This window comes from Camelina sativa, chromosome 17 (assembly GCF_000633955.1).
Source record: "Camelina sativa cultivar DH55 chromosome 17, Cs, whole genome shotgun sequence".
Lineage (NCBI taxonomy): Eukaryota > Viridiplantae > Streptophyta > Magnoliopsida > Brassicales > Brassicaceae > Camelina > Camelina sativa.
This window is the reverse complement of record NC_025701.1, coordinates 21448207-21466316: the sequence shown is the minus strand read 5'-3', so window position 1 is coordinate 21466316 and position 18110 is coordinate 21448207. Positions and strand designations below refer to the sequence as shown.

Here is an 18110-nt window from a genome sequence, read left to right as displayed (position 1 = left end):
AAAAACAAAAAGTCATGGACTATGATTCACAATCTCTCTATTTGATGAGAGTGTTTACATGACTTTTCTTATGAAGAAAATAATATAGAATCCTAAACCAATAACATAATAATTGAATTCATTAACAATCCAAGATTCTTTTGTATGTTTTGAATAACATAAAACTTTTAATGACTTGATAAAACTCTTAATCTAATAACACTAGATTTATGAAGATTTTAGATAACTTTTTACAAATCCACAACTAATAACACCAAATTTTAAGAGAGTTTTAAAAAGTCTTGATTGAATAACAACATATTTTACATAACTTTTAAAGTCATTAAAATTCTCTTTAAATCCCAAACCAATATCCCCTCTAAATTACATTTTTTATAAAGTTAAGGGTACACTTGCAAAAAGGGAAACAAAGATTTGGAAAATTTGGAAACAAAGAGTCTAAAGAATAGTTGGGCCGTATGGGCTGAATCAAGGTCCTTGGGTTCAAAAACATCCATCCTTTTACAAAAATGTTCAATTAGGGTTTTAACAAAAGGTTTTAGTTTTTTTTCTTTTATTCTTTCAGTTGCTTCTCTTTCTCATCTGCCGCCCTGTGGTAACATCGTTTCCTTCTTGCAACAACAATGGCGAAGAAGCGAGATCGAATTGTCAACACTCAGCCTTTTATCTCCGATGACGCCTCCGTTGCTTCTTCCAGGAAACGTTCAAAGGTTCCTAAAACCCATCAGAAGCAAGAGAAGGTGAAATCAGTTCGTTCATGTGTCTCCTCATTTTTTTCAAATTCATGCTTTTAGAATACTCAATTGATTGTGGTTTTTGGTGATTATTGCAGTTGATTGAAGCTGGTATGAGCTCGAAGATCATGAAGCAAGCTCTTGCCCAGCAAAAGGAAGTTGCAGATGAAGAGAACGCTGAGAGAAACCTTCGCAGCGCCGCTTTTGCTGTTGCTGGCGCTGCTACTGCGGGAGAGGAGAAGAAAGTGCTGGAGGAGGAAGAAGCAGATGATATTGATGAATTTGATGGAAACTTTGATACTCAGAGCCAATTCGATAAACAAGTGAGTGTGTTGATTCTATATAGCATTAGTTCATGGATGACTTTAGATTGAGAATGCTTAGAACTAGGAGGCTTCATTGATTCTGTTTTTGATATATTTTGATGTAACTTGAATCAGGAGGAGATCAATGAGGAAGATGAGAAGTTGTTTGAGTCATTCTTAAATAAGAATGCTCCTCCTCAGCGTACTCTCGCTGATATCATTATCAAGAAAATCAAAGATAATGATGCTGACGTAGCTGAAGGTTAGTAGATACTGATCTTTAGTTTTGTGGTTTTGCTTCTGTAGCTTTTGTTTGATTATTGTATCACTTTGCTGATTTGTAAAGCTCATAACTTGTTGTTGCAGAGGAGCGTCCTGATCCTAAAATGGATCCTGCCATAACCAAATTATATAAAGGGTAATGTTTTGTTTCTACTTCCCACTGCAAGATCATTAGAGTTTCAAGAAGCGGTTCTCATGTTTCTGAGATGATCTTAATGCAGTGTTGGCAAGTTTATGAGTGAGTATACAGTTGGGAAGATTCCCAAGGCATTTAAGCTTATTACTTCAATGGAACACTGGGAGGATATATTATACTTGACCGAGCCAGAGAAATGGTCACCTAACGCTTTGTATCAAGCCACCAGAATCTTTGCTTCCAACTTGAAAGACACACAAGTTCGACGGTTTTATAACTATGTTTTACTTCCGCGAGTGAGAGAGGATATTAGAAAGCACAAGAAGCTGCATTTTTCTCTGTACCAGTCGTTAAAGAAGTCCCTGTTCAAGCCTAGTGCCTTCAATCAAGGGATACTATTCCCTCTTTGTAAGGTATATTTATATTTCTCCTCCAGAATTAACACCAACTTGTTTACAATAATGTTTTCTTGAGCAATCTATCATCAGAATGTGACTGTTTTCTTACTAGTTTCTTGGCTATTTATTTGTTCACTCAGTCGGGGACATGCAATCTCAGAGAAGCTGTAATTATAGGGAGCATTCTTGAAAAGTGTTCGATCCCTATGCTCCACTCATGGTACGCGTACAAAGATTGATTTCATTAATAGAACATCTTCTACAATTTTCAGATTATTCCTTGCATATTATAAATTTCTTGACATGTAATGCAGTGTTGCCTTGCACAAGCTGGCTGAGATGGACTACTGTGGCACAACAAGGTAAACTTGTACTATTCTTTTGACTTTTATAACAGAGAGAGTCAGATAGTAAGATTGCATTCTCCCATTCAGTGTAATAGTTGTAGCAATGTGCTGATAAGTTTTTATTCACGCAGTTACTTTATAAAAGTTCTTTTGGAGAAGAAATATTGTATGCCATATCGAGTGCTTGATGCATTGGTTGCTCACTTCATGAGATTTGTCGATGATATAAGAGTTATGCCTGTGATTTGGCACCAGTCTCTTCTTACCTTTGTGCAACGGTAATCTTCTCCTTCTTATAAAGATGTTTAAGAAATCAAATAGAAACTGTGAAATTATTTTGTAAACTCATCATGTTTGAACCGATGTACAGGTACAAGTATGAATTACTAAAAGAAGACAAAGAACATTTCCAAACTCTCCTCCAGAGGCAAAAGCATCACCTTGTAAGGCTTTCTAGCTTTAGAAAAGTGAAAAGTATATTTTTTAGATCACTACTTATTCGGCTTTTTCAATGTCAATTGTAGGTAACTCCTGAGATTCAGAGAGAGCTTAAGGGTAGCAGAAACCGTGGAGAGAAAGAAGATCCTATGTTGGATAATTATATCCTTTTTCTAAATTCTCTATGAAATTTACTTTTAATATATGTGATTATGAAATCCAAGTTATGTTATTTGATCTCCTTAACAGCAACTCACTTGTCCCAGTACCAGCTAAAGAAGACAGGTTTGACATTCCTGAAGTACCAATGGAAGAGGACTGATGATGATGATTCATCTTGTTTGGGGTTCCCAGTTTTGTCATGGTTATTCTGTTTCTTATTTAAGCGAGGATTGAATATTATTGTTACATGATAGTGTATCTTTTAAACATGGGTTTGGAATTCCCATGGGTTTAGTTTACTTTAATTCATCTTTTTGATATAAGAATCTAGTAGACGACATTTATTGATGTGATTATTAAAATATTCACATTTTGCACGAATTTCAAAAGATTTTTATTAATTTAATTTTGTCTCTCACCAGCGGCGCCAATCGTAGGCCTGGTTTTTGAAAAATTTGTAAATCAGCCACTTTATTTTCTCTCTTGTCAAATCAAACCCTTTAGTTAAATCGTGACCGTCTATATTCATATAATCAGCTCAATGAAGATCATACGGTTGTTATAATTTGTTTTTTTAGCATCTCTAAATTTCAATAACAATAAAATAAAATAAAAATATTTCAATCGTCAACAAAAATATTCCTCCACAATAAATGTTCTCAGTGCCCTCAGCTCTCTCTCTCTCTCTCTCACCCATTCCTCTGCTACTACTATTTCTTCTTCTTCTTCTTCTTCTTCTTCTTCTTCTTCTTCTTCTTCTTCTTCTTCTTCTTCCTGGATCGATCAATTCTTTTTTCGGATTTATCTCAGTTATTACATCATAGTTACTGTACGGACGAATGTGGTTGTTTCTGTAGTTATTACAACAGTCGAGTCTTCTTCAGTTCTTCTGGTGAACAATCTCTGTAGATTTTTGAGGTTTGTGTTCAAATTCCTTCACAATCTATCTCATGTTCTTCTTAATGTAGTTCCAGGACCAGGTCTTGTTGTTCTATATATATCAGTCAAAATCCATGTTAGGGTTATAGTTGACAAACAAGGAATCTTCTTACATCTCCTGTCTTTAGATTTCGATCTCAGGTCTCGCAATTAGTTCTACGTTTTTAGGTCTTGTCTCTTTGTACTTAGTTATGTGTTCAAAAGATGTTTTGAGATTAGTTAAAGAATTTGGGAAATTAATTATAGATGTTGCTTTTTTAAGTAGCTTAAGCGTCTCTCTTTTTTAGTGAAAAGCTATTTTTACATCATTAGTGCCTTTTTAATCCTTTCCTTAAAAGTTGTATTAGTTAACCCCACAGAAAATTAAAAAGCTGATTAGTAAAAAAAAAAACTACTACAACTCAGTTCCAGTTTTTGTTTTGCCTTATCTTCATTGTATAGTGAAAAAATCCTTCCTTTTTGTCTCTTTGTGTCTTGATTAATTTTTATATTTCTGAAATGGAGTGCGTGATTTGTCTTCTTCCATCGTTCCATTGGTTGCATTGTGCTTGTCCTGCAGATAGATTCTTGGTAATTAGTAATTAGTAATCAAGAACAAATGTAAAAATCATTGTTTATTACTTCTCTTTCTATATATTTAGATGATGATAAAGCCACTCTTACCATTTTGTTTTGCTGTTAGCTTTCCTTACCTTTATGAGTTAGATTTATTTTTTATTGACTAGACTGTAAAAATCTGTAATGTGTATTTATTATGCAGGGACAGAAGATGGTTGGTATATTTAATATCACCTGATTAAGAAGGAGAGAAACTTGTTTTTTGGCAATAAAGACGCAAAAGGAAATTAGCTTTTGTTCTCTTTGGTCTAAAAAGTCTAACAAAGAATCACAAAAAGAGAAGAATTAAGGATGATGCTGATGAGAAGAAGGTTGGCTTGCTGTAGTAGAGAGAGGGAGATTAGCATTGATTTCGATGAACAAGATAGTAAGTACTACTAAACTTTTAACCAATCTCTCTTCTTGTATTCTTACACTAATGGTACTTACTTAAAGTCTCAATCTGTAGTTTTTTCTTTCATTTATGGGCATGATGATGATATGGAATATTTAGACTATAACTGTTAGGGTTATAGTTTCCAAATAAAAAGTGAATGGGTCACTATAATAGTCTTGTGACCGGTTTAGGTTTTGTGGTATGGGACCAACCAATATTTAGACCCTTAAAGGATGGCTACACCAACCCTGGTCATTCATGTAATAAATAGGGCGTGAAGACTGTAGCTTTCCCACGAGACATCAATGCCTCAATTTAATATGACGCGAGAGCATTTTACGTGATGATTCATTGACCTCTATCTAAAGTCTAAACCAAACCCTGTTTCTTAGGATGTGGGGTTTAGTATTAGTAGTCGAGGGTCCTCTATGTTATATTAATTCAGAAACGGCCAAGAGTAGGTAGTTTAATTGGTTTCACATGGTGTTAAATGTGTTAATGTGTTATTATACATATCCTCTTGAAATATTTTCAAATTGTCAGTTTTTTTTCCTCATTTTTCAAGGAGTAGATACCATTATTAAATCAAAATCACTGGTGCTTGATTAAACAAGTATCTTTTGAACGTTTGAAAGAAATGGTTATAAAAAGTCTTCGTAGTGGGTCCTTTTGGAATTTTCACCACATGGTGATACTAGACTACTAACTCGAAATTGTTTTTTTTATACATTTGCTTTTGAGAATGGAAGCATTTGAAAAAACAAGTTTAGCAAGTTTCTTGGGTTAGCAAAAGTTTTGACTTTAGCTATTAAAGACTCGAGGAACACAACGACTTTTATTCCTTTTTTTAATCATTAGTTTTCTCTTTGTAGAACACTAGTCTTTGCATAAATAACGTGTCCGTGATACCATTTTCTTGATTCTCATTTGAGGTGGAGTTCTTAATTATTTTCCTTTTTTTTTTTTAACTTTCCTTCCTTTGTCAAATCTTGAGCAAGTTTTGATGTCTTATACCACACTGTAGTCTACAGTATAAAAAAGGTAAAAGTATATGCTTATGTACCCTTTTCTTCTCAGGAATGATTACATACGATGGCTTGGAAACTTGTATTATCAACAACCAATCATATGAAGAAGAGAGTGGAACAAGTAGAGGAGACGGATGCCTTACTGATTCATTGGATGATGATGCGTTTTCAAGCTGTTCATCAAGCAAAGATGCCTCCAGTTCTTTTTCTTCCAAATGGTTACCGATGAAGAATGATGAACACAGTTGCGATGGTTTGAGCTTATCTGGAAGGTCTCAACATTTTGATGCCAAGGAGAAGAAGAAACCAGGCTATGCCTACTGCCATCTTGATGTGGAAGCAATGAAGGAGAGGTTTTCTAAGCTGTTGCTGGGAGAAGATGTCACTGGTGGATGTAAGGGTATCCAAGTAGCTTTGGCTTTGTCAAATGCTGTCACACATCTTGCTAGTATGTTCTATTTACTAGCATTTAAGCTTTAGTTCTTTTTATATATTCTGAGGTTTTCGTGTGAAATGTCTCTGGATGTCTACTAAGTTTCTTGAATTTGCAGCGTCTATTTTTGGCGAGCTATGGAAACTGGAACCATTGTGTGAAGAGAAGAAACAGAAATGGAGAAGGGAAATGGATTGGTTACTTTCTCCAACTAACTACATGATTGAGTTAGTCCCTTCTAAGCAAAATGATGCCAATGGAAGATCACTTGAGGTAAGCAGCTAAGGTGTGATCCAGAGTCTTTTTAAATTAGATATACTCTTCAGGAAGAAACTGAACTGAATCCTTGCTTGAAACAGATAATGACCCCGAAAGCCCGTGCAGACATCCATATGAATCTCCCAGCTCTTCAGAAACTGGACTCCATGCTAATCGTAAGCCATTATCTCTTTTGTTTAATCTTGTCTTTTCTTGTTCTTCTTTTTTCCTGATCTGGTTGCACTTGCATTGCAATCTTTACAGGAGACACTGGATTCTATGGTGAACACAGAGTTTTGGTATTCTGAGATTGGTAGTAGAGCTGAGGGGAAGAACAAGAGTACAAGCGAGAGCAAGAGATGGTGGCTCCCATCGCCACAAGTACCCAAACCAGGGCTCTCTAATTCAGGAAGGAAGAAATTGCTTGACAAGGGCAAAGTTGTTTATCAAGTCTTCAAAGCTACAAAAGCCATTAATGAAAACGTACTTCTTGAAATGCCAGTACCTGATGTCATCAAGGAAGCAATACCCAAAGTAAGCTTTACTATCCCTTTGAAATAATCATATATATACAACAGTGTAGTATGTAACAACTATGTGCTAAAAACTTGTGTTGTAACAGTCTGGAAAGAACAGCCTCGGTGATGAACTGTACAAGATGTTAGCTGTGGAATCTGCCACAGTAGATGACATCTTGATATCTCTCAAGCTGGGAACAGAACATGCAGCTCTCGAGACAGTTAACAAGTTAGAATCTGCTATATTTGCATGGAAAGAAAAGATTACAGAACAAGGCAGCAATGGTAAATCCCCTGTACGAGCAGCTTGGTCATTCTCTAAAGATCCAACGTCTGAAATTAGTCGCAATGAGTCACTCTATAACCGAGCTGAAGCGCTTAGAAGTCAGATCAAAACCAAATACCCTAATCTCCCTCACTCGTTTCTTGATGCCACAAAGATCCAATATGGCAAGGTAAAACATAAACAGAACTACTTACATCTTCATATCTCATTCTTACTCCCATGTCCTGAAACATCCCTCTCTGTTTTCAGGACATTGGTCATGCGGTTCTTGAGGCATATTCCCGAACGCTTGCGAATCTAGCATTCCGGATTCTTTCAAGAATGGGAGAAATCTTGAAAGAAGATTTTTTAAGCAACCCCAACTCTCCTGCGCCACCGAGTTGCTTCCTTGGCTCCCGTGACCCTTACAGAACACCTGAGAGGCCTTTGCTTTCGTCCCGTGTAAGGCATTCTTTAACAGAAGACATGAACAAAGCTGATGGGACAGAGACTGGTTTAGATTTTTTGTTTGCAGATGCTAAGGCCAGTTCAGTGAATACAACTCCAAGTAGAAGCAGTAGACTGTGGTGTCTGAGTAAAGTGCCGTCTGATGCTTCTCCTTGATTTAGAGGGTCTCCGTAGTTTGATGCGTGCCACCTGAAGCTTCTCCTTTACTTTTGAGGGTTTTATAATATGAAGCCTGAGATATTGTAAATGTATTAACAACATGCAGTTGAAGTACTATTAATACATGCAATTTTGTTCATAACTGCACCGTAGAAAAGTGGGTTTGTAACCTTGTAATGGTTGAATTGATTTGGCTCCTCTGACAAAAAAAAACAAGAAAAACTGCTTGCACTTCAGTCTTGCTAAGTTGCTAGTGACATCCAATTTATCACGCTTTCTGACTCTCCTCTAGACATTTTCACCAAAAACTACCTTACGCCCGCTTCTAATGAAGTCACCAGCAAGACTGAAAGTGCAAGCAGACTTTATTCTGAAAGGAGTTTTTGTGGCTTTCCTGGATGGGACAAGTTATACTTACGACAAGTCGGCAACACACAAATAAGAGATACTGGCCACGAATATTTTAGCATTTGCAACTACAGAGGTCAAAGAGATCATGACTATTAGAAAAACGAAATTACTTTAAGAAAATATTAAATATACATATAAATTCAGATCTATAATTTTTGAAAGGTAATCTTATCATAGTTAATATTATTTATGTTTTACAAAAAGTGTCATATTTTGACATGTTTCACGCACAGTATAGATAGTTTGAGACATCCCTATTTAGACTAATATTTAAACATGAAAATTAGTTTTGTTATGGCACATGAATTAATTTATTATGTAACAAACCGTTAGTAATTAAGCTAGTAAGCAAATAAGAAAATACTACATAAAACTGAATTTTTTTTTATCGACAAAAGATTAGCTTAGACGAGCCAATTGGATAGAAAAAAAAACAGAATACATTGTATCAATTAAATTATATAAAAAAACTAAGTGATGTAACTTTAAACTACTTATTTATAAGTGAAGCAAATATATGACTTAGCATCAGTTATATTAATTGATGTTATAATTATCTAATGACATTATTTATTTAAAACTGATTCAATTTTAATGATTTAAGGAGCTACATAATAAAGACAATGTATTAATAGATTTAATAACAGTTGTTAATTTCATTCATAATTTGAAGACTTAATTTTCAAAGCTACTATTGGATCGTCTTATTTACATATTTTATAGTTTATAAATTATCGCCTTACCATATACCTTTCTTACTTTTTCATTTTATGATTTTAATTTTTGAATGGTTAGATTCACTGTATTTTTAATAACTAATAGATAAATAATAAAAGCACTCTTTTTAAAAAATTAAGAATTTAATTTTTAGTCAACTTAATAAAATTATTCAAGATTAAAAAATATGATTTCAAAGCTGTATTTGGATCACATTTATACCAGTCTCTCATGTAATATTTAATTTCTAGTATATATGTTTGAAACAATCTTTTTCAAGAAATCAAAGAATAAATAAATAATTTCTATTTTGTAAATGCATTCTATGTTGCATGAAAACTCTTTTTGAGGTCCGTTTCTTGTTTGCGAAACGTTTCGGAAACAGAAACTCGTGAAAACTTGGAATTATGAATTACTCGTGGAAACAGAAACTCGTGGAAACAGAGTCTGACAATTACTCTTGGGTGGTTGAAAACAGTGATTGTAGAGGTTTCTCTTCGTCAAGAACTTGGGATGCCTTGAGGCCTAGGGAAGATGAGAAAAGCTGGGCAAGTTCTGTTTGGTTCAAAGGCGCAGTACCAAAACATGCCTTCAACATGTGGGTGAGCAACTCAAACAGGTTACCAACAAGACAAAGACTAGTTGCTTGGGGAGTCATTAATTCAGCCGATTGTTGTATATGCTCTGCCATGCCTGAAACTCGTGATCACGTCCTGCTTACCTGCGACTTTGCTTCAGCAATTTGGTCTAAAGTACTCAACCGACTATCTCCATCTCATCGGCAGATCTGCACCTGGTCTGAACTTTTATCTTGGATGAGGCAATCTACAGAACAAGCTCCATCGCTGCTCCGCAAGGTTGCTGCTCAAGCTTCAGTGTATCATATTTGGCGTCAGAGAAATAATGTGCTGCACAACAACCTACGAATCCCTCCATCAGCAATCTTCAAGATCATTGATAGAGAAATTCGAAACACTATCACAGGTAGGCGACTTAGAAGGCGTTGGCAACCGCTAACGCTCCTCTGGATACGTTAGTTATTCTAATATTTTTCCAAAATTAAAACTATTGTAACTTCTTTTTTTTTTTTCCAAAGTTACTCTATCGTAGGTAAAGCTTCTGTATTACCTTAACTTTCATTTAAATGATATTTACAAAAATAGCAAAAAAAAAAAAAAGAAACTTGGAAACAAGACACGAAAACACGATTCCTAAAAATTTATGTTTGGAAACACAATGGAAGCTCCATTTCCGTTTTAGAAACACGACAAAAACCTTTTTTTAGTTTGAAACTTAATAAATAAATAATTTAGAAATATAAAACTTCATTAAAGATAAAAGTATATAATATTATTAGTGTTTTAATTCAACTATTTAATATTTATATTTTGAAGTTTTGTTGTTTGACGCTTTTTGATATGGGTTTTATGGTTGGTGTTTTATTATATATATATATATAGATATAAATATATAACGTTAACGTTTCCCCATTTCATAATTTTTGAAAAAAATCATTTCCCGTTTCCGAATTTTTTGCTTACACGTTTTTGTTTCCGTTTCCATGCAACCTAAGCATTTGGTAATATGATCACCTGTCAAACGAACTGCAGTGGTTTTTTTTTAGATACTACAAGTGGCTAGAGAGAAAATATAGATTAGCTGTTAATTACAACTAATTTATTCCTCATAATTAGCTGGTAATTGTTTAAAAAGATTCAATAAATAATTTAATCCTTAAAACGGGAAAAAAATACAACAGAAAGTTCTCGAAAATCATGATTAATATAGCTTACACATATAATTCATTTGTGAGCTTTTATATACTCATGATTTTTACATTTACATTGAATTTTTTTCCTGAAGATGTAGTACTATATTCTTAAACAAAATGCAAAATTTTAAAATATTACAAAATTTCATAGTTTATCAACAAAGCTTGAAATTACCTTTAAAAAGAGAATGAGAGTAATAGACGAAGATAGCCTATTCTTAGTTAAAAAAACAAAACCTTAAAGTTCAAATTTAAAGTCATAAAACACAAAAGCTATTATTAGTCATTAGTGGCCCTCTCAATTAATAAAATGAAAAATGCAAAATTTTAAAATATTACAAAATTTTATAGTTTATCAACAAAGCTTGAAATTACCATTAAAAGAAAAATAAGAGTAATAGACGAAGATAGCCTTTTTTTTTTTTTTGACAATAGTAAAAAAAACAAAACCTTAAAGTTCATATTTAAAGTCATAAACACAAATGCTATAATTAGTCATTAGTGGCCCTCTCAATTAATAAAATGCAAAACAAATCTTTATTGCTATATCTTCGTATTAATGAGTCCAGCTAAGCAGCAAGTAACCTACTGACTACATGCACCCGTTTCGTTACTAATATAAATAGAGTCTTCATAGCCAAACATCTAAACACAACACACCACACACAGAAAAAAGAAAAGCAAAGAAAGATGAAGGGGAGGTTGAAGTTATCGCTCATAGCTAACAACTACCTGAGGAAACAAACATTCAAGAAGAGGAAGGCAGGGATAGTGAAGAAACTCCATGAGTTCACGACTCTCTGCGGTGTGAAAGCCTGTGCGGTCATCTGCAGCCCGTACGAGAATCCGGTGGTGTGGCCGTCAGCGGAAGGCGTCCAAGAGGTGGTTTCGAAGGTTATGGAGTTACCGGTGGAAAATCAGTGCAAGTATATGTTTAATCACGAGAGCTATTTGCGTCGCGAAATTAACAAAGCAGAAAAGAAAGTGGAAAATCTGCGTAGTGACAACCGAGAGACTCAGCTTAGACAACTTATGTTTGATTGTCTCGAAGGCAAGATGAATCAGCACCCGTATGCTGCAACGGACCTTCAAGATCTGAGGTCTTTTATTGGTGGCTATATCAAGAAGCTTGATTCCAGGATGAATGCCCTTACATTAGAAAATGGTGAGTCCTCTTCCTCCACTCTGCTTGTTCCTACTTCAGTTGCTGGTGCAGATTCTCCTGCTGTTGAGGTTACTGGTCATCCTGTTACTGCGGATGCATCTATGGTAACTGCTCCTAATGGATTTTATGGTTATTTTCCCGATAACGGTATGACTATGAATCCGAATCCGAGTCAGCATGAATCGTTGGTTCAACACCATGTTCCTGTTGGCTCGGTTCAACACCATGTTCCTGTTGACTCGGTTCAACACCATGTTCCTTTTGGGTCGGTTCAACACCATGTTCCTGTTGACTCGGTTCAATACCATACTCCCATGAATTTTGATGATCAGACTCAACATGGAATCTATGATATGAATTTGCACCAGGATATGAGTTTGGATCCAAATCAGTATGCGTATCAACAGGGATCATTTATGAATCTTTTGATGGGACATCCTCAACAAATGGGTTATGATGAAGAGCATGCTCACATCCCACCTCTTATGAACGGCAACTATCACCAGCTACCAACCATGGATTTTGCTGCAACTGGTCACATGCCTTCCATCAACACCAACACCAACACCATTGCGGGTGTTTATGCTCCTTATGACATCAATAGTCTTTAGTCAGAAGATGTGGATTTCTAAGTGAAGTGTCAATTGTTTGCATTTGTGTTTGTTTTTTTTTTTTTTTTTTTTTTNATAATTTGCATTTGTGTTTGTTCCTTTCAAAGGACAAATATTTGATGTTGTTTTTAACTTTCTAGTCCTTTACCTTTGAGTGGAATCTATTATTTATGGTGTATCCAAATGTTGACAAAAAAGAAAAAGAAAGATATAATATGTTAAATTTGGGTTTATCTTGGGCTTTTAACTAAAAACCAATTGGCAATTAGTAGATTAACCATAACCTTTTATATATTAATGATAGTCCCTTCAAACTTCAGATGTGGGACTTGGATTGTATCCCAATAATCTCCCTTTCAAACCAAGGACCACATGTGGGATATTAACACGCCTCCTCGAGATGATAACTCCATCTCGAACCGATCCCACTTGGACTGATAATAAACTCTTTCTTGGACCCCCATTACTCGGGTTAACAATAGGCATGTCCGTATCCACTTTTCTAGGTCCACCAGAATTTTAACCTTGGGCTCTGATACTATGTTAAATTTGGGTTTATCTTGAGCTTCTAACTCAAAACCAATTGACAATTAGTATATTGATCATAACCTTTTATATATTAATGATAGTTCCTTCAAACTTCAGATGTGGGACTTGGATTGTATCCTAACATAATATTAATTATATTTGAAAATTTGGTCATAAAATAATATTATCTAATTTTTTTTCTCTTAGATTAGTTTATAAAAAAATAGATTGTTTAGCTTGATTATCCGAATTGTTATTTCTTGTGATTTCGTTTGTTACCTCTTCCCTCGTGGGTAGGTTAGCAATCATAAAGTACACTTCTAATTAATGACCAACTATTGAAGGTTAATATCGAGTAACTAGGTAAATTTCAGTTGTTTCAATGAGTGAATTAAAGATACATTGTTATTGTTTGTATTTCGTTGTTTCCTTTTTTTTTTTTTTTTAATTTTCTTATCAAATTGCTATTTCGAGTTCATATGATCACCCAAAAATCAGATCATTTTTTTGCTAAGTAAATATTTCATTGAAAAATGACAACGGTTTAAGTTTACAATCTTGGGTAATAGAGCTAACACAAGAACTCAGTCCATTTGCACAACATAAGCTCTACGTTAATTAATGGAGTTAAATGAAGTGAAAACAATTTTGGACGATATTAATACTCTCTCCGTTTCAAAATATAAGATGTTTTAGAGAAATTTTTTGTTTCATATAATATAAGATGTTTCAGTTTTCTATGCAACTTTTAGATTAGTTTAGTATTTTATATTATAAAGTGTTGTTTTCGACTGGTTGAACTTGTTAAAAGTAAAAACTTTTTAATCTGCGTGCTTTTATTAAAACATTATATATTTTGAAGAAGTATAAAACAATGAAGGAAAATGGCTTTGAAGTCCAAAAAACCTACCATAGAAAAAGAATTTGCAAAATAAAATCTGATAGAGAGAACTCATCTCCACATTAATATAAAACAAAAAGAAATCCAAGATCAAGATAAAATAAATTAATGATTTAGGATGACCTTATACCATACTGAAGCTCCTGAGACAAACAACAAACACACAAAATCATACATTACTAGACAAGGAAGAAAAAGAACAAAAACACACAGCATCATTTGAAAATTAAGTTTTATTTTACTTCGCATTATTGAGTCACTCTTGAACCGAGCTGAAGCGCTTAGAAGTCAGATCAAAACCAAATACCCTATTCTCCCTCACTCGTTTCTTGATGCCACAAAGATCTAATATGGCAAGGTAAAACATAAACAGAACTACTTACATCTTCATATCTATTTCTTACTCCCATATGTCCTGAAAAAGCTGAAACATCTCATACTTTTCTTTTACAGGACATTGGTCATGCGGTTCTTGAGGCATATTCCCGAACACTCGCGAATCTAGCAATCCGGATTCTTTCAAGAATGGGAGAAATCTTAAAAGAAGATTCATTAAGCAACCCCAACTCTCCTGCGCCACCGAGTTGCTTCCTTGGCTCCCGTGACCCTTATAGAACACCTGAGAGGCCTTTGCTTTCGTCCCGTACGTGTAAGGAATTCTTTAACAGAAGACATGAACAAAGCTGATGGGACAGAGATGGTTTAGATTTTTTGTTTGCAGATGCTAAAACCAGTTCAGTGAATACAACTCCAAGTAGAAGCAGTACTCGTGTCTGATTAAAGTGCCGTCTGATGCTTCTCCTTGATTTAGAGGGTCTTTGTAGTTTGATGCGTGCCATCTGAAGCTTCTCCTTTACTTTTGAAGGTTTTAGATTATGAAGCATCAGACGGCACTTTAATCAACATGCAGTTGAAGTACTATTAATACATGCAATTTTGTTCATAACTGCACCGTAAAAAAGTGGGTTTGTAACTTTGTAATGGTTAAATTGATTTGGCTCCTCTGAAAAAGAACAAGAAAAACTGCTTGCACTTCAGTCTTGCTAAGTTGCTAGTGACATCCAATTTATCACGCATTGTGACTCTCCTCTGGATATTTTTCACCAACAATTGCTAGTAATATTTAATTTCTAGTATATATGTTTGATTACTTTTAAAAGAAATCAAAGAATAAATAAACAAATTCTATTTTGTTACCGCATTTAGTAATATGATCACCTATCAAGCGAAATGCAGTATAAGGCACAGTGGGATTTCTATTTTGAATTTTTTTTTGGATACTGCAAGTGGCTAAAGAGAAAATAGAGATTAGCTGTTAATTACAACTAATTGACTCCTCATAATTAGCTGGTAATATTTTTTAAAAAATGCAATTAATTTTTAAATCCTAAAAATGGAAAAAAATGCAACACAAAGCTCTCTAAATTAATCCTACTATATTAATTGAGAAGTACAAATATAAAACTAACCTTAAAATGTGTAAAAAATTACATTCAATTGCCATTAGAAAAAAATAATTAAGTTTAATTAACTAATTTAAATAAATATAATTAATTAAAAATAAAAAACACTTACGGATCAAATATTAAAAAATCTAAAAAATAATTTTCTCTCTCTAATAAATTATGGACGAAATTACTAATTATTTTTTTAAAAAATATATAAACCAATCAGAATTTTAAAAACTAAGAATTTATATCCAAGTATACAATACAATTATTTTTAATAACTAAATTCGAAGATTTTGTTAAGTTTTCAAATTATGATTCTCCTATCATCTTTATTTTATTTTATTTACAAATTGTTTTTGGAATTTTTATATAATAATTATAATTTAAAATGCATATTTTTTTTCTGCATATGTTGTGATTTAATTTTTTTTTAACGAAGATATATTATTTATTGTATGAAATGTGTGTTTTAATTTCCACATTGGCAGGTTGGTAAAACTAAATTTATATAAATAATAAATTAATAATTTTTATTTACTCACAATTATAATATTAAAATTACTATTTTATATTTCACATAATAATGATGCAAATATAACAACAAACAATATAAGACTGTAATAATACATCAAAAATAAAATACTATAATATTCTAAAATAATTAGTATTCAAAAAGACTAATAGATTTACATAAAAATTTTAAATAAATATTATCTCAAACAAAATAACTTAAAAAAACAATAATTTTAATTATTATATTATAATTTTTTTTAAAATTGTTGACCCGTGCTTTAAGCACGGGATATATCCTAGTAATGATTATCATAGCTTACACATGTCATTTGTGAGCTTTTATATGTAATGTAGCTATGATTTTTACATTTACATTGCAGTTTTTTCTTGAAGATATAGTATTATATTCTAAAACAAAGTGCAAATTTAAAAAATATTACAAAATTTCATAGTTTGTAAACAAATCTTGGAATTACCTTTTAATGGAAAATGAGAGAGTATAATAGACGAAGATAGCCTATTCTTAGTAAAAAAAACAAAACCTTAAAGTTAAATTTTGAAGTCAAAAAGCTATAATTAGTGAGTGGCCCTCTCAATTAATAAAATAGAAAACAAATCTTTATTGCTATATCTTCGTATTAATGAGTCCAGCTAAGCAGCAAGTAACCCAATGACTACATGCACCCGTTTCGTTACTAATATAAATAGAGTGTTCATAGCCAAACATCTAAACACAACACACCACACACAGAAAAAAGAAAAGCAAAGAAAGATGAAGGGGAGGTTGAAGTTATCGCTCATAGCTAACAACTACCTGAGGAAACAAACATTCAAGAAGAGGAAGGCAGGGATAGTGAAGAAACTCCATGAGTTCACGACTCTCTGCGGTGTGAAAGCCTGTGCGGTCATCTGCAGCCCGTACGAGAATCCGGTGGTGTGGCCGTCAGCGGAAGGCGTCCAAGAGGTGGTTTCGAAGGTTATGGAGTTACCGGTGGAAAATCAGTGCAAGTATATGTTTAATCACGAGAGCTATTTGCGTCGCGAAATTAACAAAGCAGAAAAGAAAGTGGAAAATCTGCGTAGTGACAACCGAGAGACTCAGCTTAGACAACTTATGTTTGATTGTCTCGAAGGCAAGATGAATCAGCACCCGTATGCTGCAACGGACCTTCAAGATCTGAGGTCTTTTATTGGTGGCTATATCAAGAAGCTTGATTCCAGGATGAATGCCCTTACATTAGAAAATGGTGAGTCCTCTTCCTCCACTCTGCTTGTTCCTACTTCAGTTGCTGGTGCAGATTCTCCTGCTGTTGAGGTTACTGGTCATCCTGTTACTGCGGATGCATCTATGGTAACTGCTCCTAATGGATTTTATGGTTATTTTCCCGATAACGGTATGACTATGAATCCGAATCCGAGTCAGCATGAATCGTTGGTTAAACACCATGTTCCTTTTGGGTCGGTTCAACACCATGTTCCTGTTGACTCGGTTCAACACCATGTTCCTTTTGGGTCGGTTCAACACCATGTTCCTTTTGGGCCGGTTCAACATGGAATCTATGATATGAATTTGCACCAGGATATGAGTTTGGATCCAAATCAGTATCTGGATCAACAGGGATCATTTATGAATATGTTGCTGGGACATCCACAACAGATGGGTTATGATGGAGAGAATGCTCAAATCCCTCTTATGAACGACAACTATCACCAGCTACCAACCATGGATTTTGCTACAACTGGTCACATGCCTTCCATCAACGCCAACACCAACACCAACACCATTGCGGGTGTTTATGCTCCTAATGACATCAATGGTCTTATATCAGAAGATGTGGATTTCTAATAAGCGAAGTGTCAATTGTTTGCATTTGTGTTTGTTCATTTCAAAGGACAAATATTTGATGATGTTTTTAACTTTCTAGTCCTCTACCTTTGAATGGATTCTATTATTTATGGTATTAGATACTGTATCAAAGTGTTGACCAAAATAAATAAATTAATATTGTATCGAAATTTTAATTATATTTGAAAAGGTTAAGTCATAAAATAATGTTTACTAATTTGTTTAGCTCTTAGATTAGTTTATAATAAGATATATAATAAGATTTTTTACCTCGAATATCCAGATTGTTATCTCTTGTGAATTCGTTTTGTAAACTCTTCCCTCCTCAGTAG

General features: G+C 33.9%; 5 protein-coding genes across 5 annotated transcripts; all 5 read left to right on the top strand.

The window, feature by feature from the left end:
• On the top strand, positions 540-3183 carry LOC104757817 (bystin). The gene is made up of 11 exons (XM_010480607.2): positions 540-740; positions 833-1057; positions 1175-1301; positions 1406-1457; positions 1543-1870; positions 1996-2075; positions 2170-2217; positions 2334-2480; positions 2573-2645; positions 2727-2802; positions 2898-3183. Exons 1-11 carry the CDS (start codon positions 624-626, stop codon positions 2960-2962), a joined length of 1338 nt encoding a protein of 445 aa, XP_010478909.1. The 5' UTR covers positions 540-623; the 3' UTR covers positions 2963-3183.
• LOC104757816 (rop guanine nucleotide exchange factor 14) lies at positions 3443-8049 on the top strand. Its single transcript, XM_010480606.2, has 8 exons — positions 3443-3720; positions 4502-4726; positions 5813-6211; positions 6315-6469; positions 6556-6630; positions 6719-6988; positions 7077-7427; positions 7508-8049. The coding sequence occupies exons 2-8, from the start codon at positions 4651-4653 to the stop codon at positions 7859-7861; spliced, it is 1680 nt and encodes a 559-aa protein (XP_010478908.1). The 5' UTR covers positions 3443-3720; positions 4502-4650; the 3' UTR covers positions 7862-8049.
• Positions 9400-10029, top strand: LOC104759698. The gene has a single exon (XM_010482597.1). It carries the CDS (start codon positions 9400-9402, stop codon positions 10027-10029), a length of 630 nt encoding a protein of 209 aa, XP_010480899.1.
• On the top strand, positions 11432-12573 carry LOC104757815 (agamous-like MADS-box protein AGL86). The gene has a single exon (XM_010480605.2). The coding sequence runs from the start codon at positions 11454-11456 to the stop codon at positions 12537-12539; it is 1086 nt and encodes a 361-aa protein (XP_010478907.1). The 5' UTR covers positions 11432-11453; the 3' UTR covers positions 12540-12573.
• Positions 16683-17874, top strand: LOC104757814 (agamous-like MADS-box protein AGL86). Its single transcript, XM_010480604.2, has one exon. The coding sequence runs from the start codon at positions 16705-16707 to the stop codon at positions 17776-17778; it is 1074 nt and encodes a 357-aa protein (XP_010478906.1). The 5' UTR covers positions 16683-16704; the 3' UTR covers positions 17779-17874.